General features: G+C 39.8%; 1 protein-coding gene across 1 annotated transcript; it reads right to left on the bottom strand.

Moving 5' to 3' along the window:
* Positions 1-400: 400 nt before the first annotated feature.
* Positions 401-26,145, bottom strand: pomgnt2 (protein O-linked mannose N-acetylglucosaminyltransferase 2 (beta 1,4-)). Its single transcript, XM_085365001.1, has 2 exons — positions 25,861-26,145; positions 401-2,550 (listed from the first exon to the last, which is right to left on the bottom strand). Exon 2 carries the CDS (start codon positions 2,460-2,462, stop codon positions 654-656), a length of 1,809 nt encoding a protein of 602 aa, XP_085221127.1. The 5' UTR covers positions 2,463-2,550; positions 25,861-26,145; the 3' UTR covers positions 401-653.
* Between the last annotated feature and the right edge of the window lie 833 nt (positions 26,146-26,978).

Here is a 26,978-nt window from a genome sequence, read left to right as displayed (position 1 = left end):
ATAAAGCAATAAATGTAATTGTAAAAAATGTGTCAAACAGTATTTATTTGTCAGTAAGACTACATCTTACTGACAAATATGCATTACATTATTTTTATTACTTTACATTTAAACTATGTAAAAAACGAGTAGAATCAAAATTTTTGTGCAATTAAATTATATAATCTTAAATATCAGGCCTGAATATTTTTTTCCCCAAACGGACACCATGAAAACACACACACACGCACCAATAGTCAAAAACCATTTTTTAAAAAATCGTATTCTAAAATGTCTTTTGTTCCTTACAGAGAAACTACATTGCATACTGTAAAAGGTAAAGAACCAGTGTTTTGACTAACACATAAAACATTTTATATATTATTTTTCACAAATAAATCTGCTGATCTGAATTCTAGTTTTATTAGAAGAGACAACGTTTTTTGCACTTTCTTTCTAAATATAAGCGATGAACTTTTCATTCGTTTCTGGCCGTTTCTGACCATGGTTCTTCTGCAGTTCATCCCGGGCTGAGCATGGAAACAGCACCATGCAACAGCCATTTTACAGACCATAATCCAACAGAGTCCCCCTTTTCCAAAGTGATTGACTGAAACAGTGACTTCACCATTATATGAAACTGCACAAACAAACAAGCAGGCCTTGTGCTCACACTAGGTCCTGCATGTAAGAACATCAGCAAAGGGGCCTAATAGATTCTTGTTGAAGATGCACCTAACCCACACCAGGTAAGTGGTGAAGGGCTTAATGTTTTCTGAAAACGTGTAGTTCTGCTGGGGAAGGATATAAGGCATGTAGGTGTTCTCTCCCTGCTCCTGGATCCACACCTCGTACTTCACCTCTCTCACTTTTAAGAATTTCAAATTCCATGGGATCTGCCAAGAGACTGTGAGTTTAGCCTCATTAGTGGTTTGTACTGAAGTTTGACATTTAGGTTCTCTGACCCGGCCCGGATGGACCGTGCTGGCCACCTTGGCCTTTTTTAAGCTGGGCTTGGTCTTCATGCCTTCTTTGAGGACTTCCAGAAAGGATGGGATGTCCACTAAAGTGTCCTGATAGATCCGGAAGAGCCACTCTGGGTTGCGGCAGCAAAGGTGCCTGGGGACTTCCTTGCTTGCCTGGATCCGATCCTGCTCCTCTTTGTCCAAGTGAGCAATGCCTCCTTGTTCCCAGGGTCTGTCTGGGTGGGTGACAGTATTCTCCTCCTTAGTGTTCCTCCAGGAGATGTAGTGAATGTCCATGCCTGGAAGGGAGGCAAGAGTTTTATATGGTGTATACTGCTCAGGGTTCACAGCAAAAGGGAACAGCTCCACCACAGCAGCACCTCTAGGGAGGAAGAGTGAGGTGATAAGCTGAGCTCCATGCATGCTGACCAACATGGAAGCGCCACTGATGACCTGTACAATACTGGGAAAAGACTGCTCTTCCAAGGACACTGTGACCACTCTCATCTGAAACTCTTGGGCCAGCGCCATGATTACCTCTGCTTCATTCAGTATAAGTCTTGTTGTTGACCGACTGAAAACGACAATGTAGTCATCCTTCTTCTCTTTCTCCTTCTCATCCTCACCGCTTCCTCCCTCCTTCTCCATCTCCTCTACCCTTGTAATGTTCATTTTGTCCATCAGAGCTCTGGCAAACTGCCTGATCTCATTGCCTGAGACCAAGATGTTAGCTTTGGGCCCCTGTGGCTGGACAAAGCCATATTGGTACCAGGTAGTCATTTTGGACAAGCCAACATAAGATTTAGTAAAGCACATGAGCTTTCCAAAGTTCTTAAGCTGTTCTTTGAGAAGTGGTTGCTTACTACTGAGAAGACGGTAAAGGTCAAAGTGTGGGCCTTCGCTCCAGCCCTCCATGAACACAAGACGAGCCTCGTCATCCAAATCTGAATACTGGTTCATGGTATAGTAGGCTGGGAGGAGGTCGTCGTGGAATACATGCATGAGGTTATCAGGATTAAACCGATTCAGGATCAGTGTTATATCTGGTACAAACACAGGCTTGGGCATAAACTTTAAAGCAGCAGCTGGGAGCTCTAGAAAGTTGAAATATTGGGTATTGTGATCTTCTACTGAAGACAAGTCCAGCAGGGCAGGTTGGAAACGTCTGGACCCCAGGTTAGGCAGCATGACAGAGGAATTGGAATGGAAGAACACAAACTCCTCTGCCTCAGAGCTGTAACAGAGGTAGTCAAAGCGGCAGATGCGGTCAGTGTGCATCTTCCCAGTGCAGACCATGCGGGTGCCGTGTTCCTGAAGCGCCTGCAGAGCAACATGGTAGTCGATACGGGCCTGTGAGACCTCCTGGGACTGCTGTGTCATATGCAGCTCTTCCTCCAACAGAGCAGCATGCTCACTCAGCTTGGAATATTTCCAAAGCAGAGCTGCGACCACAGAGACCAGCAGACCATTAACAAGTGCACCCACACTCATCCTGCAACCTGCCACTGAAGCCCGCATCACTGCTGCTGCTTAGGACCCACCTCCTGACGCCAACTGGCCTCCAACCTCAGACGGAGGCGACGAGACATCCGCTGCCAGGAGCAGACTTAAAGAAGGGGAAGAAGAGATGAGCACAAGTTAAAATATAGACATTAAAAAATCTATTTAAAAATAAAATAAAATTTAAAAAAAAGGCATTGTTGCTACAAGCAATTATCTAATTAACAATATAGCACACAGAGGACAGCTATGATATAATAACCAAATTAATAGTCAGACCTATAAGGTTGCAGTGCTTTTCATGTAAGCAACACAATATCTGGTGATTCATCTGAACGGATCTCAGCTCTCACCTTTGGGAATAGCAGCTGTTTACCTAAGCGAACAAATGAGACATTTTCCTAACCTTACATCCTCTGTCACCCTCCCTGAATATGTCAAGACAAATTACAGTGCGAGGAGGCAGAGAGAAAGGAACAACACTATTGCTTTCAACTCTACTCATCTGCATACTGAGAGAACAAGTGAGTCATTGAGAGACTCAAAATCAAACCAGCGGCTAATAGCAAGCAGCTGCCAGCAGACACACGGCAGCTAGCATGCTAAATACCTACTTCAGGGCCAGCTTGGTTAAAACAACAGTTACTACAATAATCAATTACTTAACATGCTATTCCTAATTTTGAATGATATATGTACCCAGAGGAGGAGGTTAAATTTAAATGTATACTTTGGTATGCCATGCAATAAGTAATAATTTTATAAAAGGCATTTAGAGAATGAATCGTCCCCTCTCTACAACAGGTCTTGTGACGCAAAGCAAACTAAATCAGGTCAGACTAAACTAAGAATGCACACACGCAAATTAAGCAAATTGTCAAGAACAACACATCGACATGAACCTAGCCTGGGGAAATGTTTGTTTTTTTAGATATAAATGGGTCCTGACCTTGGAAAGAAGATGGTGATCTTCTTTCCAAGGTCAGGACCCATTTATAACTTGCAATGTATGTACTGCTCTAACACTTTTCCAGTACTTTATTTTATCTTGTTCACTGCATCATTTCGTTCCTGTTATGTCATATAAAATTTGCACTTTTGTTTTTTGCTCCCTTGTTGTTGCCCTCCTGGACTCCCCGAGTTTCTTGCATGCTGTCTCTCTTCAGCAGGAGTCGACCTGACTCCCTGGGCTATTTTTGACATCCATGCAAGTACAATATGTTATTGTCAATAGGGTCATTTTTTGTGATCAACCTGAATACACACGGGCACAATATAGGCAAAACTCCCAAACACAAAATTAACAATGTAGTGCATGCTGTACAGTGTAGCGAGGAATGCTCAGACCTCCAGACTGAAGAGACCAAACAGCCACTTCATAATGCACAACACAGAAGAGCCACCTTAACGGGACAAGACTCGGCTGTCTATCTGCATCTAAAGGACAAAGGTCACTCTTTCAAGGATGCCAATGTTCACATTTTGGACAGAGAAGACAGATGGTTTGAAAGAGGAGTGAAAGAAGCCATCTATGTCCACTGTGAGCGACCATCTTTGAACAGAGGCGATGGTTTACGACACCAACTGTCTGCCATTGATAACCGCCCAATCATGATGGGGTTGGGCTAGGCTTCACAATGGGTTCACCCGAAACCTTGGCTGATTGTAACCCACACCCGTTTTCATACCTTGGCTCGTGTGATTAGGTAGAGGATCAATAGGGGGTCCATGACCCTCTTGTGGACACTCCCATAGGGCTTAAAATCTGGGACCATTTCAAATAAATAAGGCAAAGAAGGAAGGAAACAAAGACACACATGGACTGCCACAGCTGAAAGAAAACAGGAAAACAGATTTAACCTGCACATGATTGATGACTGCTTATTTTCATTCTAATCCGATGAGCCCATGATGATGACTACTGAAACCCTGAACCTTCCTTCCTCCAAAACATGGTCCTAAGAGCAATTGGTGGTTCTTTAAGTTTCCCTGAAGATGTTTCACCTCTCATCCGTGAAGCTTGAAGAGATGAAATTTAAAGAACACTTTTCTTTCAAAGCTCCTTAGACTATGATGACCTGGATGACTGAGAACCTTTGCAGACAAATATAAGCAGTTCAAAACGCAGCAATGAACAGCTGCTGCAGAGAATAAAGAAGGGTTGCACCGTCTCGACCTACTCTAGGTCTTAGGCAAAGTCTGCCACAATATGGCACTCTATGTCCAAGGTTTTAAAAGTTGAAGCATCTCGTTTTATTATTTTGTTCTCCGGATGATGACCAGGACAGTATGTCGCTAGCTGGGATGTATCTTGACCAATCTGATGATCATAGCATTTATCTCTTCAGCTAGCTTCATAATTCTCATACAACAATTCTGGTTTTATAAATGTCACTAGCTCATCTTTATTTTCCAAGCTGCTGTCTTTAAAGCCCAAAATGTTACTCTGCAATATACACTAACGGTCATAAGTCTTAGAACACCCCAATTTTTCCAGTTATTCATTCCAATTCAAGTCGTTCAAGTCCAATGAATAGCTTGAAATGGTACAAAGGTAAGTGGTGAACACCCAGAGGTTAAAAAAAAAAGGGGTAAGGTTACCAAAACTGAAAAATAATGTACACTTCAGAGTTATACAAAAACACCTTTTTCAGGGAACACAAAATGCGTTAACAATTTAAAGCTGCAGCAATGGAGGTTGACCAAGCCTTAAAGCTGGTGCTACTAATTCCTACAGCTGTTCTAACTTTTCTGGATTACTTACAACCCCCTCTGTCTGCATAAAAGCAGTGTTGGAACACACTGTGATACCGTACCCTCGTGAGCATCAATTGAACAGTATTGTACTGCAGAAAGTAGTGTGTTATTACAAAAATGGCGAGAAAAAGGCAATTAACAACGGAAAAGAGACAGACCTAGGGCTGCTCGATTATGGCAAAAATGATAATCACGATTATTTTCACTGAAATTGAGATCACGATTATTTGACGATATTTATTTAACCCTTTAAGACCTACTATAGAACCAAGTCCACCAGAGCTTATATATATATATTTTTTTATATGCTGTAGTGCCATTTGTGGGAGCATTTCAAGTTGCTATACATCAATACAACTGTTATAGCCCATATTTTAATAATATGTATGCATTAAGTCCATAGTAATTACATAAATTGCAAAAAAGTGCAATAAACTACAAAAAAAATTGAAAATCGCTTTTGTTTTGTTTACATATATATTTCTACTTGGAGAAATTTAAGAGGTTTATCCCTCAAAACTTTAAATACAATAAAGTTGCAAAAAATAGTTTCCCACCACAGGAAATTTATTTTGAGTGTCTTCATAGTTTTATTTTGGAGATACAGCAATTTTTATATACTGCAGGAAAAACAAAAAACAATCCTATGATGCAAATTTGCAAAGAAAACAGCATGTGCATCATTTCACTGTGGGAAGTGTTACGAACAGCTGATAGGAACGGCAAAGCGTGTTTCTGGAATATTATGTTTTTGTTCCTGCAAGCGCTTTTTATGCAATTTTTGCAAGGTATATGTGGAACGAAACCGTGACCGAGGACAAGCTGATGGCATAAGATGTAAGTACAACTCCTCCGGTTTCATATGCAAAACAAATTATTGCGCTAGCTTACACGGTTCAGGTTCTACAGGGATTTAACAATAGTTACGCAAAACGGAGCTTACTGCTCTGACCGGCTTTAAAGGGTTAACAATGACTTTAAAAAAATAATATAAAATAGTGTGCAACACCACTGAAGTTTTTTTTTTTTAAACTCTCTTTTCAACCAACGGCAGTCACTCTCCAAATAACTTTTGCTTAGCTTTCCGAGCTTCCCTCGGGTCCTCTTAATCAGCGGTCTCCAACCTTTTTTGCGCCACGGACTGGTTTATGCCCGACAATATTTTCACGGACCGGCCTTTAAGGTGTCGCGGATAAATGAGGGAGGGGCTAATAATCGGCTCAGTCATTTTTAATGATCGTTGAAAGCCCAGATCGTAATCGTGATTAAAATTCGATTAATTGAGCAGCCCTAGACAGACCATCATAACACTTAAAAATGCAAGTCTTTCCTACAGAGAAATTGCAAAGAAAGACAAGGTGTCAGTGAGTACAGTTTTCTTTATCATCAAGAAACACTCAGACACTGGGGCAATCTCTGACAGAAAGGTGTCTGCCAGACCCAAAGCCACAACTGAATCAGAGGACAAGTTTCTGAGAGCTAACAGCTTGCGTGGTAGGTGGCTCACAGGCAACAGCTTCAAGCACAGCTTAATAATGGTCGTAATAAGTAAGCCTCACCTGTTTAATCAAAATTTGAAATCTTTGGTTCATCACACAGGATCTTTGTATGCCTTTAAGTAGGCGAAAGGATAGCTCCACTGTCAAACATAAAGGAGGAAGTGTGATGGTCTGGGGCTGTTTTGCTGGATCCAGGGTCGGTGACTTGTGCAGAGTAAGAGGCACCCTGAACAAAAACGGCTATCACAGCACTCTGCAGCACCATGCAGTACCCTCTGGCATACACCTAGTTGGTCAGGGGTTTATCCTACAGCAAGATAATGACCTAAAACATAAGTCCAAGCTTTGCCAGAACTACCTCTGGAGAAAAAGAAACTTCTAAGCTTGAAAACATTGAGTGACCAGCACAGTCTCCAGACTTCATCAAACTGGTTTGGGATTAAATGGACAGAAGAGTGAAAGCAAAGCAACCTACAGGTGCCACACATTTATGGGAAGCTCTGCTGATAAGGGAAGAACTTTGTGAAGAATATTTGATTTCAATTGCAGAAAGCATGCCACAGGTGAGTTCAGCTGTTATAGCTGCCAAAGGTGGCTACTTTGATGAGTCAAAAGTTTAAAATACATTTTGGCCGATAAATTAATTCCTTTTTTTTTTTTCTTCTTTTTTTAACTCCAACTGCTTATTTGTACTATGCTTTCATTTCAGAGTGCAATGAGACATTAAATTGTTTAATGTCTCATTGCACTCTTTATTATATAAAAAACTGGAAAAATTGGGATGTTCTAAAACCTTGGACCAGTAGTGTGACATGTAATATACTGTGTGTGTGTATATATATATATATATATATATATATATATATATATATATATATATATATACATATATATATATATATATGTCTCAGAATGAGACCCTTGAGCGACAGTTGGAACACATCGCGGAACGGATCACTGCAGTTGTGAGGTCTCAGAATCAAAAGAATGACAACACCATGGAACAGAAAGTTTGATACCATCATGGGGAGGCTCGCGGCTCTCCAACGGGAGATTGAGAGACCAGCATCAGAGTGTTAAAGAGCAGCCTGAAAATTCTCCTGGGCTGCTCGCATGGAAATTTACAAAATCAATATCAAAATTGCGGACTCCCATCACGGCGCCAGCTGCGGCCCAAGGCTGGAGCCGAACACTGATCCCCCCTCCCTTTCCAAACGCCTTCGATGCTTGTGCCCTACCGGGGAAGATGGCAGTCAACTGGACCAGCGCAGACATGCTGCAGGACCGGATGCGCTGTCTACACCGGCTCTCTCTTACCCTTTACCCGCCCCTGTTGCTTGTCTTGTGTTTCTATGGTGTATTGATAGTCATGTGCTTTTTGTGCTGAGGTGTTTTTTCTGTTATCAAACTGTTCTCCCACTAGGAGCTCAGTCTGAGTGGAGTTTTTTTTCTCCTCCTCTTACCTCATGTTATGTATTTTCGTTGTTTTTTTCCTATCAGCCTACCTTTCTGACACGTCTCCCCAATGTGATGTTTGTGTAAAGTTGGTCAGAAGGTTCCTTTGTAAGTGCGCATGCGCCATTAGCGTGCTGCCTGCTGTAACCCTAATTTCCTTCGGGATTAATAAAGTATTCCGATTCTGATATATATATATATATATATATATATATATATATATATATATATATATATATATATATATATATATATATATATATATATAAATAAATGTGTGGCGGAAACAAAGTTAGTTTTTATAAGCAGCATCTGCAAACAGTTGCTTTATATGCAAATATATACACTGAACTCAAAAGAGGAAACATGCAGGTCATGAAGACTACAGAGGAAAAGGATTTGTCTTTATTCCCCTCAAAAAAAAAAATTCCTTTCTGTAAAATAAGCCGATAAAGAATGCTTAATGCCATTTCCCATGACAAAATGTCACAGAAGAAGCACAATGAATGGGAGTCAAAGCACCATATACAGAAGCATCACATTGATGCTGATGCAGCAGTAAAAATAAAGTCAAACGAAGTGTGAAGAGGAGGCTGCTAGTGAGGCTAACATTAGGCTGGCAGCCTGCATGCGCTGTTTGCTCCACAACGACATGGGTGCGCAAGACAAGGCTTGCAGTGCCAGCAGTCCTGTTTAATCTCCCTGACTGCACACTGGCTCCGACAGGGATGCATGTGAATGCCCCCTGCAATTTGACTGAGCCAAGAAACCAAAGGCTTCAAAATGTCAAAGCCACTGCAAGACACCACAGCATGCACAAAACACTCTCATTTGCATCGCTATGTATTACAGGCTGCAAACAGAGACCTGAACAACTGTAAGCTGCTTCCTGGATCTGGTCACATCACAGAGCTAAAGTAAATCCAAAACATGGAAGTGCTTTCCAAAGTCTGATGTCTCTGTGTATACCTACATGTATTTGGAGTCATTTAAACTGACTCTTTGGCAGTGTGATGGAGAGAGCCAATATACTGCCCAAGAATAACAATGTTCAAATAAGGAAAAGGTCACAGCAGTCACCAAATATAATCAAATTTGAGTAAAGGTCTGGCTCCTCAGTAATGGTTATAATACAGAGTCATATTCTTTTTCATATACAGTTGTGGCCAAAGGTTTTGAGAATGACACAAATATTAGTTTTCACAAAGTTTGCTGCTTCAGTGTTTTTAGATCTTTGTGTCAGTTGTTTCTGTGATGTATTGAAGTATAATTACAAGCACTTCATAAGTTTCAAATGCTTTTATTGAGAATTACATCACGTTTATGCAAAAAGTCAATATTTGCAGTGTTGGCCCTTCTTTTTCAAGACCTCTGCAGTTGGCCTTGGCATGTTGTCAATCAACTTCTGGGCCAAATCCTAACTGATGGCAACCCATTCTTTCATAATCAATGCTTGGAGTTTGTCAGAATTAGTGGGTTTTTGTTTGTCCACCTGCCTCTTGAGGATTGACCACAAGTTCTCAATTGGACTGAGGTCTGGGGAATTCACTGGACATGGACCCAAGATTATTTGTTCCCTGAGCTACTTAGGTATCACTTTGGCCTTATGGCATGGTGATCCATCATGCTGGAAAAGGCATTGTTCTTCATCAAACTGTTTTTGGATGGTTGGAAGAAGTTTGCTGGACTTTCTTGAGTGCCCTGAAGCTGTCTTCACAATAATTAAACCTCTTTCCTTGAAGTTCTTGATGATCTGATAAATGGTTGATTTAGGTGCAGTCTTAGTTGCAACAACATCCTTGCCTGTGAAGCCCTTTTTTTGCAACGCAATGATGGCTACGTGTGTTTCCTTGCAGGTAACCATGTTTAATAGGAAGAACAACGATTTCAAGCATCACCCTCCTTTTAATGCATCCAGTTTGCTATTCTAACTCAGTCAGCATAACATAATAATCTCCAGCCTTGTGCTCGTCAACATTCTCACCTGAGTTGATGAGAACATTATTGAAATGATCTCAGCAGGTCCTTTTATGGCATGAAATGCTGTATGATGAAATGCAGTGGAAATTGAATTTTTGAGATTAAGTTCATTTTCATGGCAAAGAAGGATTTTGCAATTCATCTGATCACTCTCCATAACATTCTAGAGTATATGGAAATTGCTATCATAAAAACTGAAGCAGCAAACTTTGTGAAAACCAGCATTTGTGTCATTCTCAAAACTTTTGGCTACGACTGTACATACTGACTTTTCTACTCTCAATCCAGGAGTCAGAGTTGGTGTGATGATGATGATGACGAAGGACAGTACTATCCAAAATATTGGTCTAAAATTTCCATATGTGGTTAAAGTGATTAAGATCTGGTGACTCTATAAGCCTTAGCATATGGCATTTCATTGATCCGTCCTTTTGAAACTATTAAGTGACTTCTCATGCCCTGTGCATGATGGCACATAGTTATCTCGAAAGACACCTCTCCCTTCACAATAGAAATGGATCGTAGGATAAGGATGATAACTCAGAAACACAGTGCATTGATTTGCTGTGACCATTTCCCCCCAGGACATAGGTGGACCCAATTTGTCCCTGCAAAATGACACTCACAGTTTAACAGACCCAGCAGGACCCCTTCTTATAGACATGGGTTCAGGCTTTTAAAAGGTGTGTTCTGACAAGAAGAGACAAAAGCCCCATTTCCATTAGTACCTACTTGGATCGATCGGTTTACAGAGTTTTCCATAAGGTCATAGTACGTGGTACCAGGTAGGGATGCGCCATATCATACCGTTCACGGTAATACCGGCAACAATAAGAAAATGAAATATCGTGATAGAATATGGGTAAAACGCGCATGCGTGGTGCCTTTGTTTTCATACGCACATGGCTGAAAAAGCATGGCGGCGACGGAGAATGAGAAGGGCGAAAGCAGATCGTTGAATGAAACGGATGAACCAGAATTGGTTTGTAAAAATGCTGCAACTTCAGTGGTGTGGAACTGGTTTAGCTTTAGTCCGTCAGCTCTAATAAAGTTGTGGAGTTGTAAAGTATTTTGTCTAGTGTCAATTATATCGTCAGTTATATCGTTATCGCAAATTTTCAAATGTATATTGTGATAAATGTTTTTGGTCACATCGCCCTGCTCTAGTACCAGGCACTATTTTAGTACCTGCTCCCCCGGGGTTCCAAGCAATTTGAGCAGGTACTAAAATGTCAGACTGCATGTCACCGATTAGCGGATGAGTAGTGTCCCTCCATGAGTCCTGAGAGCGTTTCAAGCAAGCTACATTGTAGCCACAGCTGCCCTGGGGCGCACTGACAGAGGCGAGGCTGCCGGACACTGGCGCCACCGGGCCATCTGACCACCACCGGTAGGCAAACATGGGGTTAGTATCTTGCCCAAGGATATTTGGCATGCAGCCAGGAGGCAGCATGTGTCACATATTAATTACGTTGCGGGACACCCGGACACATTGCTATGACGACAACCAAGCACGTTAAGTAGTATCGGATTGTAATAGAAAACCAGTCGATGCGGGTCGAGTCACGGCGAGTCGATCCAAGTAGGTACTAATGGAAAAGGGGCTTAACAGCACTGGTGACAAGAGACCGCAGAATCTCAACAAAATCCAAGATGCTAGAGATCCCAAGTTATACTTTTCTAAAGTGACTTAAGCATCTATGACAACCAGTCAGCTACAAAAGAATTCATATCAAACCAATCCACTTTATGTGGACAGTGTATAGGGCAGTTTAATTAAAAATATTTAACAATATATCCTTTATTACGGTATAAACAAAATAAAGAGTTGTTCCTCAATATGGATCAAATCATACAGACACTGAAACTTTGCTTGTTTTAAACATTTCCCCTGCTCATTCAGAGATCCTTTCCTACCATGTTTTCTATCTAAAATTGAAAGCCGCATATGAAATATTCAGTGAATATCTTCCTAGCGATGAGCTGTAGGGATGGAGGAATTGTGAACTGAGCAAGAGCGAATGCAATAGCTATGAAAGGCTTACCTGGCCTCAGTCAAATGACTTCATGTCACTTGATGTGCAAATACAGTTTAGCATTACACGAAGTCTGTGTATTTTGTCTCTTAAAAGGTCCCTTTACTTTTTGCAGTTTAATGTCTTGTAGAATTTATTTAAAATAAATTACATTTTCTGTCACGATTCCACACAAAATAATCCCTTCAGATATCACAACTGTAATTACAGCCAAAGTACTGAATTAAGAACGTGAAACACTTCTAAAACCCTTCTGTCGTTATGACTTTAAGCTATTTAAAATGAGAATCAAAACAAAATGTGAAAACAAAATATCTACAAAAAGTGAAGAATATTTGACATTTTCTGATGATACCTTCTACTGCACATTGACCAGTATGAATAAGCCATGACTGTAAGGTTGATTACAATATAAAATGTTCATTTCTTTATGCCATAAAATTGTGTAAAACAATAATGCAATATAATCACAACATAGTATTTAGAATCTACTGAAATTAAGTAACTGATGTTTATCTCTTGCAGGTTCAGCCTTGGTCACTTTCCTCAATTGAGCCTGTTCTCATATTACGTTAATATACTCAAAAGGAATCCGGATATTTGGAGAAATGTGATTAAGGCAGGACATGAGAGAACATGTTTACCTGGTTACTGTAATACTATTGTTAAGATGCAGTAGTAGATCATATCCCCCTCCTGCTCTTCCCAGCCATTACTCCCAATTACTGTAAGAAGGTACCTTCTAAGTGACACAAGTGATGAGGCTGACTTTTCTCTACTGCCAACAAATGTTTGCTATGGAAATTTGCTCTTTGCATCCAGCTGTGCTGAAACGGAGCCAGTATTATTATTTTGAAACACTAATGTTTTGTTTCCACAATTATGAATGAATTTGTAAACTGGTTAATTTTGCTAATTGTGCTCATCAAGCAACCATAATTCAATTCAATTTTATTTATATAGCGCCAAATCACAACAAAAGTCGCCTCAAGGCGCTTTATATTGTACAGTAGATACAGAGAAAAACCCAACAATCATATGACCCCCTATGAGCAAGCACTTTGGCGACAGTGGGAAGGAAAAACTCCCTTTTAACAGGATATTTCTAATTTTAGAGATGTTGCGCAAATGGAAGAAAGCAGTCTTACATATTTGTTTAATATGTGCATTGAAGGACATGTCCTGGTCAAAAATGACTCCAAGGTTCCTCACAGTATTACTGGAGGCCAAGGTAATGCCATCCAGGGTAAGAATCTGGTTAGATACCATATTTCTAAGATTTTCAGGGCCGAGTACAATAACCTCAGTTTTATCTGAATTAAGAAACAGAAAGTTAGCGGCCATCCAGGTCTTTATGTCTTTAAGACATTCCTGCAGTTTAACTAATTGGTGTGTGTTATCTGGCTTCATGGACAGATAGAGCTGGGTGTCATCTGCATAGCAGTGAAAATGTATGCTATGTCTTCTAATGATACTGCCAAAGGGAAGCATGTATAGTGTAAACATTATTGGTCCTAGCACTGAACCCTGTGGAACACCATAACTGACCTTAGTGTGTGAAGAGGACTCTCCATTTACATGTACAAATTGGAGTCTATTAGATAGATATGACACAAACCACTGCAGCACAGTACCTGTAATACCTACAGCATGTTCTAATCGCTCTAATAAGATATTATGGTCAACAATAACTATCCTTTAAGCCACCCAACACCCTCAATGTGTCTGAACTTCCATACTAGCATAATATTTAGCATGGTTAAATAGTATGTGAGCAGTTTTTAATATGTCCCTAACCAATGTTCCCTCTAAGCTCCGCGCGTGCGCAATTGCGCACTGATGGCACGGTCTCTGCGCAGAAAAAATCTGCGTTGCGCACAAAAAAAAAATTCTAACGTGGATTGGAATTAAAGTAAATACATCAACAATTCTGTTTTGCAGTGTTAGTAAGTGACTGGCTGCTCCAGTATGGGATTAGAACGATGCCACCTTATCCCATAGTCCAGCCAATCACGTGATTCACATTCACGTATATACGCAGTTAATCATCGTCGTTGACAGGCTATGACAGCGTCCTTATGTGCCGACACAGGTGTTTTAGCTAGCAAAGCAGCGTGGCTGATGTGGAGTGAAGCCACGTTAATGACAACGTGTGCAACCATTGGAGATGTGAGCAGGACAGACAGAACAATAGACGGAACAAGTGTGGACTTCACACCAGTTTTTAAATTGTGTTGATAGGCCACGTAAAACCAGAGTTGTGATAAAAATATCTGCAATGTTTGGTTTTCTTCCCGAATACTACCGTTGTTTATATTTACTGCGGGAAGAAATGGTAAAAACTGCATTTTATAAGGAAAACGCTCGAAAGCCTGTGAGCAAAGATGAAACCAAAACCCCCCCACCCTTTCCCATTGGTCGAAAAATGTACCATGTCGACCAATCAAAACATGGCATTTAGTTGTTAAAAAACAGGAGGAAGTTTTAGGAGTAACAGCGATTTTGAGATGTGAGAGATTTGCGACGTTTAGCGCAAATCTTGTGTCGTTAGTGTGTAGTGTAGTCAATAGTTTTGTTGTGTGTGTCAGAACAATGAGGCGACTGCTGAATGTTACAGGTGTTACAGGAGTGATACCTCTCCTGCTGTCAGGCCTGCAGGTATCAGGCTGTTGTTCTCCTTTATCTCAAAGTGGACAGAAATTATTTTTTGGAGTGGCACAAATAATTTTTGTGGCATCAAATTTGATGCAGAACAGCTGATTGTTCTGTAAATAGTTTGAAATGTTTATTTTAAAAAATGCCTTGGCTGCATTTTTAGGTAAACAAGCTGCAAAAAACTTTGTTGTTTGCATAACTCAGTAACTTTTTTTGAAGAAGTAACTATATAATTAATTGCCCAACATTGGTCATTATTTACTGTATTTTGCAGACGGAGTTACAGGACTCTCTTCCAGACCACAGACTCAGACTCATAATACAAGTCAGAGCTTTTTTTTTTTTTTTTTTTTTTTAAAGAAAAAAAAAAAGAAAGTTGTGTTTTCAAAATTGGAGTTCAAGTTATTTTTACTTCCAATAGTGTTAAAATACTACACAGGTCAAGAACAAGGTTTTTTTTTTTAATTTGCCAAATGTTAAACTTTATTCTTTACTCATTTATTCTATCTTCTCAATTACAATCACTGTATACAACAGTATCAAAGGACCCCTGCTCCTCAGAACCCCCCATTACTTCTCACCAATTGCATTAACATCCACTGTCATGGGTGTATACAAAACCTTGCCTGCATCAGTTTTGCATACCGGATGTAGAATCATCAGGCATCTTTGCATCCCTTCAGCGCTCCAACACTTCACATCTACTTTTTTTTTTTTTTTTTACTGTCATGCGTTTCCTCAGCAACACATGACAGTAAAAATAGGCACATAATTATTATCAACCATCTACACCAACACCAGGGCCCTTCAGGTGGTCCTCAATCCTAAATAAATTCTATGCATTTAACCTATCTAGTCTAGGTGTAGGACTAATGGACAGACAACATGGCTCTAGCTGTAAGCCCGTGCAAGTCAAGGCTCCCAAAGAAAAGTCACAATATGAAAGACTTTTCTGTCTATGCATCAAGGACTCTGTTCTTTTTAAAGAAAAAAATAGATGTAAGGTAATTAAAAATATCAGACATTTTTTAAACCATAACCAATCAGGCTACAAAGCTCTGAGAAGAAACACAATTAGCGAGTTCATCACTATGAGCAACCATTACTTGTAGTCGTTTGATTTATTATTAATGTGAAAATATTGACTAATAGAACTTAGTCAAGACATACATGACAAAAGCACTAAAAACTAGTTGAATAATGAGCACGCAGCTGCTACTTTTTAAAAACACAGCAGCTGTGTGAGCCTGTAACAACAGAGCCCCCTGTTAGCCTAGTTCCATCAGCATGTGACTTTACACTGTCATTTTCTAGCAGCCAAATACTTACAACAGATTTAATAAATGCAAGGATTGGGGTAGTCAAAGGCTGATTTCACTATGATGAAATTCTGCATTAGTTTTGACGCTTATTTTCCTAATATCCAAATAAAATTTCAAAAGCAGGGCTGAGCACACTTCACTGCACAGTAATGCGGCTCACTCATACATTGCTGAGCTAAGAACCACAGCACAGGCTACCAGACTAGTAAGAAAATCCTTTTGTACATCAGCACTTCTCTGCCCAATAAACCGTGCGGTAATGTGCCTACATGTATAATAATTTTCATCAAGCTGCCTAAAGTATGCATGAAATGGCATATATACAGTATATGAAGCAATGTGGAAAATAGCTTTTTCAAAGAAGACATGATTTGGGAGCAAAAGTGGTCTATGCATGAAAATAGCTTCAGCTTGTTTTATAGCCTTAGTTTTCAAGTAAAACGAAGGACAATACAGCTATTTTTGGTCTAAATTGCAAAACAATGTTTAAACAGCTTATTTTAGGCTTGAAATATAAATTATGGATAAATTAAACATGGATACAAGAAAATTATTCAACCCAATCTACCAGTGAGGCCAATAACCTTTTCCTTTGCATTAAAAAAAAACCTTCCTGTTATTGGCTTGATGCAGCATTACAGGCTGACACCACATAATTGCATCATTAGTAATACTTAACCGTACTGCTTTCATAAGACATCTACAGCTTAGTCTGTGCTGCATCCACATGAGTGTAGAAACCACTGATGTCTGGTTCTTTATATGTTGTACCACACTATACATTACATGGAAAAAACAAAACACGTGACCCAGCCACTATGAAAAGGTGAAAGCAGGAAAGGATTTTTGTGTCACACATCAGGTGAGCAGTTTTCATTCAGTTTTCATTCATTAAATCATAATTCCCTGTGATTTTCTAGAAGTTGTGACATAAGCACTTCTTTAGACCAGCTTGGACTGGGAATTGATCAGTGGTACAAAAAAAGAGGGAAAATCTGTCTGTAAGCTTTGTATGTACTAATGTTGATAAAGCAAAACACGGTCAGCATCATCAAATGTTGATAAATTTGGAAGGGAACTATTTAATGGCTAACTAATGCTGAAATACTCTATTATACTTCCATTCAAGACAATGACAGTCTCATTAACTACTAGACAATACCATCCATCCATCTTCCTCCGCTTATCCGGGGTTGGGTTGTGGGGGAAGCAGCCTAAGCAGAGGAACCCAGACCTCCCTCTCCCCAGCCACCTCATCTAGCTTGTCCGGGGGAACACCAAGGCATTCCCAGGCCAGCCGAGAGATATAACCTCTCCTGGGTCCTGTTCCAGTGCGAGCTGGAGGACATCATCCGATGAAGCCAACAGAACCACATCATCAGGCTACTATCTAGTACTTCCCTGGTGGGGAAGCCTGGTCAAGTTTCTGTTGTGGCAGTCTTCCAGACTCCATCTCTGGTGTTTTACATTTTTGCTGGCAATAGAAATCTAATCTCAAGATCTGCCTCAAAGCAGAGTACTGCAGGTTCTACAGCCAGAAAGTGTACGGTCACTTGACTGAGGATGCAGAGGTGAACAGGGATTGCCATTGGAAGCTGAAGGCCAATCAAAGTATAATAACAAAGTAGTAATAAAGTATAATAGAAGCTTTGGTGGACAATGTGATGAGCTTTTGTAAATAACTATATACCAGCTTTCTCAAGTGTAGTCTTCCTATGGACTCAGGAGCACATAGAATGATCCTTGAACATTTCGTTCTTCTTGTTACAGGTCAATTCACCTCTTTCTTTGAACTATCAATCACTGCTCTCTCCATGCTAACACCAGCGTTACTGGGTTACTCTGGAGATGGTAAGCACCCTGATGATGTGGAAGGTAACACGGGGCAGTATTTAGCGTTTTAATGGGGATCCCGGAAAGCCGTGAAGTCTCAGGGAGGAGTGGCAGAAGTATCCTGTGCACTGTAGCTGTTCAGCTGGTCCCAGCTGTTTATCATTCCTCATAGCTCACCATCCCTTCCCTTTTAGAGATAACCATCTCTCTTTTTCCATATCTTTATCTACTTTGAAAATCACCTCAGAGGGCCTACCCCTGCCTCTTTCAAAAACAGATTGAAAAAAAGAAAAACAGACACTGTATCACTAGAGTCCTTTCTTTTCTCCCCTGTACCTGTTTTTAGTTCCCTTCGGCCACTTGATTGCTGAGCTCTTCTGGCTGTGATGATGTGTCCTTATGTGTTGTCATCTTTATTCCTGAACTAAATGTGGCCTGTCAGATTGGATCAAGCTGCCTGGAGCTCAGTGTGGCACCAAAGAGAATTAACGGCCCAGTAGTCGTTATCTGGCTGTACAAAGACAAGTCACATAGTCTGTCAGAAAATCTTCCAGGTCTGTGTTTGACACATCTCATGTCTACCCACTTGCCTAGATCAAACTGAGACAGATTACTTGACTGTTTGATAGCCAGCTCTTTAACAACATTTTCTTGCTTCCCTATATCATTTGCTAACAGTGACCCACTGTGCCTTCTGCAATATAGCAGATATAACATCAAGGCTTTTGTGTTGTCTCTTCTCCCCCAGGGATACAGGCGATGCAGAGGCTGGCGTAGACAATCTGCAGAATGTGTGTGAGTAAGTGACAGACAGACAAAAAAGGAACAAAGTGAGAAGGACAACCTCTGAAAACACTGCAGCACAGCACTTCAGCGCTGCCTCAGGACAACAGGCAATATTCCAGAGAAGGGACCGAAATAGAACAGGAAAAAAAAAAAGCTGGATGAACACTTAAGGATATCTGCCAGTGAACAAGATCTCAAGTTGCTGATCCTATCCGTTTTGGAGACTTGGGAGTCCTGTAAATTTAGAAGGATTTTCTTCCATACAAATTTGTGGAGGGCATGGTGGCAGGGGAAGAAAATCTTGAGCATCCTTTGGTGTTAAACTACTGTTAAAGGGTATGTCCATTTTCACTTGAATTAGAATTGTCTGCAAATAGTGACATATTAGTCCTTAGTTGTTAGGATTAACATTATCACGCCTGTGTGCAGCAAGGATGATGCAGACAATAACAAAATCTGTGTCAGGATGAAAGAGTAAAGGTATGATTTCAGTCTGAAGACATCTGCTGCCAGTTCTGCACAACTGAAGTTAAAGTTCCCACAAGAAAATCTGACTACAAACTACTCCAACATCATTTATCTACTTCTAAATTGGTGCTTTGTTTGTCATCTACCATTAAAATTTTCCTTTGTCTGAGTCATTGATCTTAATCTGAAGTCTATTTTTTTTTTCACTTCTCTGTAACAGCAATAAGTCTTAGCATTTTGAGAGATTTCCTCACAGTTTCATTTCTGGAAAAAAATGGCAGGAGATGCCATTAACTAGTCAAGAATTTATATTCTCTGCTGTAGCTAAGCATACTAAAAATACCTTTAGAAACTAGTGCTAGAACTGAGCTTTAAAATCCCTTTACAGTCAATTAATCCTGAAAGAAATAAACATACATGAAAAGACTCACTAGTCCTCCAAACAATATAATCCATCCATTCATATGGATGGATTACTTACAGTCACTTAACAGGGTCACATGGGCAGCATTCCAAGCACAAAGGGATGTCGGTGGTTTCAGAGGCAAAAATAAAATAAATAATAGATAACCACAATTTAGTACAACCTTTACACTTAATTCTAAATAGATATTTTCCTTCTGTTCTTAATGAAGGCTCTGGCAAATGTGTACTTCTTGTCCCTGACACTTTAGGTAGGGCAAAACAAATATCAGGTCAATTAGAAACCCAAATCTTAGGAACTTAAAAGCTTTTTCACAGGATCTCCATGCATAATTCATAGCCACTCTGAGACAATCAGAGGTTTCACTAACTTCTGTTTTGCTCTGAAACACAAACAAAGAAGGATTTCTTTAAACTACAGCCTAAACTGCATTTAAAAATGCAATGAGTGTTTGAAAACCTGGCAGCCTGCAGTGGTCATATGCGATAGAGCCTAGTGAGGAACTAAATGGAAGACAGTCCTGGATGATTCCCAGAAACAAGCTTCAGACCAACCAACCTAGTCTTTACACTATACATAACTTCTGGTGTAAAACAGAGAAATAATTTTAGGAGACACTTCTGATAAAGCACCGGTTGGTCATACCTATACTAGCAACAGGCTTCGCATTGGAGCCTGTTAGAAGATCAGACTCAGAGTTTCTTCCATTTGGAGCCAAAGCCTTCCAAGTAACATATGTTTGTGTTGTCCTACACACTCTGAAAGCACTATGAACCAAGCCAAACGTAACAAAATACTATATGAAGGTTTCTGGGGTGTCACGCTTTTACCATGAACACAGCAACAAACGTCCAATGTCATGGGTTTAGGAGCTGGTAAGAGAAACATGAGCCAGCTGTCACTCATTCAAGTGTCAGACATTAAAGTCTTCTATAAACTGTCTCAACAGCACCCAAATTAGAGAGCCTGAACTTAGTGAATGGGAGCATAATTATTCAATGAAAGACAAGAAAAAGATGATTTTTGAATAGGAATCATAAGGTACTCCCACATTGGCTTCAGCCCCAGTATAATTGCCACAAATGGCTTGTTACAGTCTTCTGAAGCCAAAAGGCCAAAACCACCCACAGGTACTTCCCAGCTGTAGTGGGTATTCTTGAGCTTATAATCAACACACCATTATATGGGTCAACTGCTCTGAATATGAGCTGGTTAGGAGACAGTACAGGAATTGTACCTCCTACGCTAACATAATCAGAGCATTATAAAATACAGCTTCTGCTGGCTCACTGTTCTACTTTGCTGACATGGGACCAAACTAACTGAGTTCTTGACCTTCTTTGACACAACGTTGATTTCAAGTGTAGCCCTAGTGTTTACCAGAGAGTTATAGACCTCTATCTGGGGTGATGGAGTGATCAGAGTCCATCAATTTCTATAAATAACCTATAAATTTAAATAACCAAGTAAGTCTCAGCAGAGCTACCTTCTCCTGAGTCTAACTACAACTCCATCACTGTAGCAGCGGATGAACCATTTCTTCATGAGCTGCAAGTGCTGGTTAGTGCAGGACTCTAGCTCACAGCAGAAGGTACCAGCTTCAGTCCAAGACAGAGGGATTGGAGTATGTCAGTGGAGCATGCTCTCTGGGGAAGCAGCTGAATAATATCAAGGACTGCAATAATGGTGAACTGGCCACTGGGCCAGCAGGCAGGAAACTTATGTGTGTAGAAGAGCCACAACTAGCTGGTTAGCAGTGACTGAACTTTAAAACAATCAGATTTTGCTCAGTAAGTTCAGCAGTTCAGCAGCTCAGCAATAAATTGGCACATATACTTGGCCACCCATTAATATATATGCGTGGCTCATCCAAATAAAAACTAAAACAATAAAACACTGAGCCCACTTAAAACCCAAAGTTCAATAAGCTTTAGGAAGATGACCTTCATGTAATACCTAAAGTGTTCTCTAATTGCATTTTTCGTTACATGTATAATGAATTTCTAACAAAGGCTGCAGAGTGCTACACCCTCCAAAGCATGCAGAAAAAAAGAACAAAAATGAAACAAACGATTTTTATGAAGGATGAAAAAAAAAAAACCATGCCTAAATGACAAAAGCCTGGATGTGCCTCTTCTGGTGCCATATTCACTGACACTGTGGGTCACTGTGCCAAAAATGGTGCCTTCCATTTATCTGACTCATGGGACTGATGATTTGAGGCACATGTACATCAGCTCCACCACCAGCCTCTTAAGCTATGATCACCTGAAGAGGCCTCTTATGGTATAAATCTCTCTCCAGAGGCGTTTGTCTGCCTTTGCAGTGGTATGTTTTCTGACTTAGCCTAATGTATAATCTGCTTTCCAACAAACTGAACTGAACCCATACTGTGTGCACCAGAGTTGCTGTATAAAGTAATGAGAGTCAATTTTGCTCAGCACTTAGGGGATATGGAAATGCATAAATATCACTTATTTCCACTGTTAAAAATGTAGGGGTCTTCACAGAGGGGACTCAAAATCTGCTAAATAAGCCAGAGCTATAGTGAAAGGTTGCAGAGAATGGCTTTGAATTATTCCAAAGACAAGAGCAGAAATGCAGATCATATTGGAAGTATAAAAGGGACAGGGCAAAGAAACAAAGCCAGGTGACACGTCAAGTCAAATCGCTTATGGTGATGTAATCAAGATGTGACATTATAACCACTGGATCACTTTATTGGTAAATATAAATTATTGAAGGAACACAAGTATGGTTTTAGGGAAAATGGAAGTACTACTTATGTATTAATGGTGATGTTGAAGAAATGCCACAATACTGATCTACAGAAACTTAATACAACATATTACAGTGAATTATTGAGAAAGTTGGCGACATAAAGGCACAAGCTCATACCTGGATTAAAAAGCTGTTTGGAAAATAATGTGAAAATTCATTCATCATTTTCGTAATTTAGAAAGGCTACATTTGGATATTTTAGAGATTGGTCCAAACATTTTTTATGCTTTTTGCACTGCTTTTAATGTGAGTAGCTTCCCACTTACCCTCTATCTTGCTTATGGAACATTGCTTTTCAAAAGAAGACAGATGGATAAATTGAAGGAACGAAGGTTTGCAGATGTGCAGCATTTTGAAAATGACTACCTTTGCGGTTCTGGTGTTAAAACAAACATGAATTCTCACTAGGATTTCAGTCTGTTTGGATTAATGTCTGATTCAGAAAACATGCAAAAAGAATATTGGAAACTCCAGAAATATGAAATAACATCTTGTCTGTGAGTTTATCGACCATGAATACCACAAAAGCTTCACTGTGGTATTTTTATTTTCACAGCTCCAGCGTCATTACTGTGAACACCTCTTGTGAACCAATATAGAGGCAACAGCAAGCCGGTTTCCATTTGCTCAGAGTGCTAGGTTACAAAGCTGCACACCAAAGGACCATGATCAGACTGATAGTTATTCTTATTTTTGACAGTACTTATTATTATCAATCAGCTGATAAATGAATATGACAAAAGGGGATGTGTGGGATTAATCCTCCCTTTCTCAAAGGAAAACACAGCAATGGATGCATATGAATGATGTTTGCCTTAGATAATCACTGACTTGAGTCAAGTGCTGCTGACTCTTATAATTACAGTTCAAAGATACCTTGCTTGTATTCTGTGGTTTAATCTACAGTTTGCTTTTGAAATATATCATAACTTTCTTATCACACAAACAGTGGCGGTTGGTGGTTAAAAGAAAAAAAATAAATTTTGGGTGGGTGCAATTGGGTCTGACAGATCAAACAATGAATGTCATGAAAAAAAAAACACAAACACAAATAACCCAGCTGTTCTACTATACTAAGCCTGAAAAAAGGTGAAGCTTCATGCTATTGTACAAGTGGCTACAGCTGCTCTCATGTCTTTTGCACTTTTCTGTTAAGTGCTTTATCATATAGCCTGCAGGGGAAGGTTTGTGTATATGCTCTCCCACGGTCCGTGGACTGCTGCTGTCTAATTCTGGATGGTCGAGTTCAAGCCCTTTGATTCTTTTCTTCGACCGACTGCCTTAAAAACAGAGTGTTGCTGTAAACAAACAACTGATTTTAACCCTGTTTCAGCAGCACTTGAAGTCACCATTCTTGGTCAAAAGCTAGCTAATGAGCATCTGTTCTTCTTCTTCAAAACAAGAGTGGCTGTGGTGTGACGATGTGTGAATGACATTGAATCAAATTCTTAAACAAGGCAGGTAATCCATGCCGACTGGTTCAGGATGCACAAAATTGCACCCAAAGGGGTGAATTCAATGCTCCAACTGACATGACAGGAAAACTTTCAGTGTGTACACAGACTCCCATTACTCTGTTTAAACTAAGTGCGTGTTATTTACAACATCACCCAAAAATCTATATTCAAACCCTTCATGGTCACAAAACTGAAAAATTGAAACTGTTAATTGCATTAGAGGACTCTGCCTGGAGGTTAGACTCCAGGACTTTTAAGAACCATGTGGAACATTTACCAAGAAAATTAGAATAGAATGACTTTATTGTCCAAATTAATGGAAAATTGTCAGAATAAAAATTCTGGTGGCTATCAGCCAACATACATACATATGCATATAAAAATTCAAGACAACTATAGAAATAAATCACAGCATCTTATTAATTAGTACGCTGATTGCTTTTGGCACAAATGATCCCGTATACACCTTTTTACTAGCTAGATGCATCCTATAAAATCGTTCAGAGGTCATTATTTCAAATTCAAAATAAAGGTGTTCACATTCTGCAACAATAGGCCGGGCTTTACTTAAGACAGCCTGATGACAAAGCTTATCCAATGAAGTTTGGTGTCGACCAATCAGTTCTGACAATCCTGTTCAGTTCTTCCTATTTTCAACAATCGAGGTACCATACCAGACTAAGATACTGAACTGAAGCATGCTTTCAATCAAGCTGACAACTCTTTCCACAGTTGTGGCTAACTGCAGAGCCTCCCAATATCCTGATAAGAAAAAAATTCTTATTAGCAGTCTTGTAAATGGAATTAGCATTAACTATAAAAGTTTATCTTTACATTAATATATGTTCCCAGACTTCCACAGACTGACCAGAGAGTGAAAGACCTTTTATGGAGCCTGTGTAATTCAAGACAAGCTCTTTCACATTGCCAAAATTAATCAACAACCAATGAGAGTTATGCCATTATTCCAACCTACATTCCTGAGCAAAACAGTTAGAGTTGCTACAAAAGAGATCCACAACAGCTATGTCGTCAGCATATTTTAACATTTTCGCATTCCTATCCTGCAGCTGCATGTAATTTACATAAACATAAACTGGCATAACGATGGAACATACCGTTGAGGGGCCCCGTAGTAACGTGATTTAACTGACAAAATTTATTGATGACAAAGGTTGGTTGGCTGGTTATGTATGTAGAAACAAATCTTGATTTAAATCAACAAGTTGCAGGCTCATGCACTAGAATTGCACACTAGAATATTGTGCAATCCACAATTTTTGCTTGATTAACCTTCTAGGTCCACCTTGAATCCTCTTGATTCTGTGGATCACAGTGCATTACAGTTTATCACAGGTGATTACTGTCTTACTCACCATTGCACCTTATATGAAAAAGTGGGGTGATCCTACCTCGCAAATCGAAGAGAGCAGCACTGTACCAAGGCTCGATTGCAAATAGTGCCTGCTTACCTTTGTTCTTAGACTGAATTTAAACACTGTACACAGCACCTCTTAGATGTACAAAACTATGAATCTACATTCTGTTACCTTTTAACATGTAATATTTATTTATCTTCAGATATATTGTGGTGCTATATGATTTGGCTATGTGTCTAAATTTGCTATATGGTTCTTGGAAATAGATCTCTTATTTTAAAACATACATTTTACATTTATCAAATGTATCATTAAATATAATAAATAACCGCTAAAAAAAAATCTTAATAATAATCGTAGCTACATGCATGAATGTATTTTTCAGGTTAGGTTAAGTACTACTTTATACAAACACGTCAAACACATCTATACGTGAGCTGGTAGCCGCTGGACACGTTTCCCCCTGTGATATTTACCAACACCTGCAAAGGCAAAGCCCGGTGACAGTGAAGCTGAAGGAATTTCACAAGAACAGAACTGTGTCCCAGCAAAGCAAAAAGCTTTACCTGAACTGCAACTCTTACCTTAGGTCTAAGTGAAAATGTTGATTTTGTCTTTCAAGACAGTTGAGAGGTTAGCTCATTTGGGCAGCATCAGCGTCTCAGTATGTTGCAGAGTCGAAAGCAAAGACGTGTAGTGGAAACGGAAAGAAAAGCATACCGGCGTACACGGCAGCTGTGAGTAACCAAAAAAACACCCGCGTGTTCAGTCATGAAATTTCTCCGAGACTCGGCCGGGGGGTTTTGCTCTTGTTTACAAGCTAGCCTAGCGCTCACAAAAGCAGAACCAGAGAGATCATCTGCCTGAATACCGACTCCACTCTGCTGTGTCCAGTCTCCACCTACCGCCGAGGGGAATCCCGCGCTCAGATCTCGCGATGACACGAGCTCTCTCACAAACGCTCCTGTGTGTGACTACCTAGTAGTGATGTGCGATACCACTGATTTCCTTTCCGATCCGATACCAAGTAAAATTCAGGGTGGTATCGATGATGCTGATCCGATACCGATTCTCTGTACAAAAACTTAATGTTTAATTGTATTTCATAATACAATATAGAATTGCGTTATGTAATTGTAATAATAATATAATAATTGCTTAATGATGCAGAATAATCATATAGAAATAAAAAACCTGAGGTTGTGCGCTATTTGAGTATGTTGCCTGCCTGCAGCACTAAAGGACTCCGCGAGAGACGCCTGTCTCACCCTAGCAGCACCTGTCCTTCTCCTCCTCTTCAGTTCGCGTGATGAAACTGATGCAGTAAAAAAAAAGAAAGAAAATAATCCAGCATTCATTTTATGAATAGTTGCAGCTCTGCTTTGTTGGACAAGATTTGAACTGATACAGAAAACAAACATGTGAAATTAAATGTTACATATGCTACAAGACAATTGAAATGGTAAATGCAACTGGGTCCCAATCCCAGAACGGGTCATTTGGCAGATGACAAGGTATGTACTGACAATTTTGCCTAATATTTAATCTGTTATTATTAATCTATTGTAGGAACCTTGCATTATTTGGATCATCGCTAGTGGGAAGTGCACTGGTGTGTGATGGGAAGACAAACATAAAGCAACACTCCCATCTTGAGTTTGAAAAAAGAAAAGCAAGCAAGAGGATTGTTTCTGTTGTTACT

The sequence above is a fragment of the Diplotaxodon limnothrissa genome, linkage group LG11 (assembly GCF_057381915.1).
Source record: "Diplotaxodon limnothrissa isolate DT_005_m linkage group LG11, D_limnothrissa_male_GT1.1, whole genome shotgun sequence".
Lineage (NCBI taxonomy): Eukaryota > Metazoa > Chordata > Actinopteri > Cichliformes > Cichlidae > Diplotaxodon > Diplotaxodon limnothrissa.
Note: the sequence above shows the minus strand (reverse complement) of the source record. Positions and strands in the feature narration are given on the sequence as shown.

Coding starts and splice junctions, on each gene's coding strand:
- pomgnt2 (XM_085365001.1), bottom strand. CDS start 2,462: ATGCGGGCTTCAGTGGCAGGTTGCAGGATGAGTGTGGGTGCACTTGTT.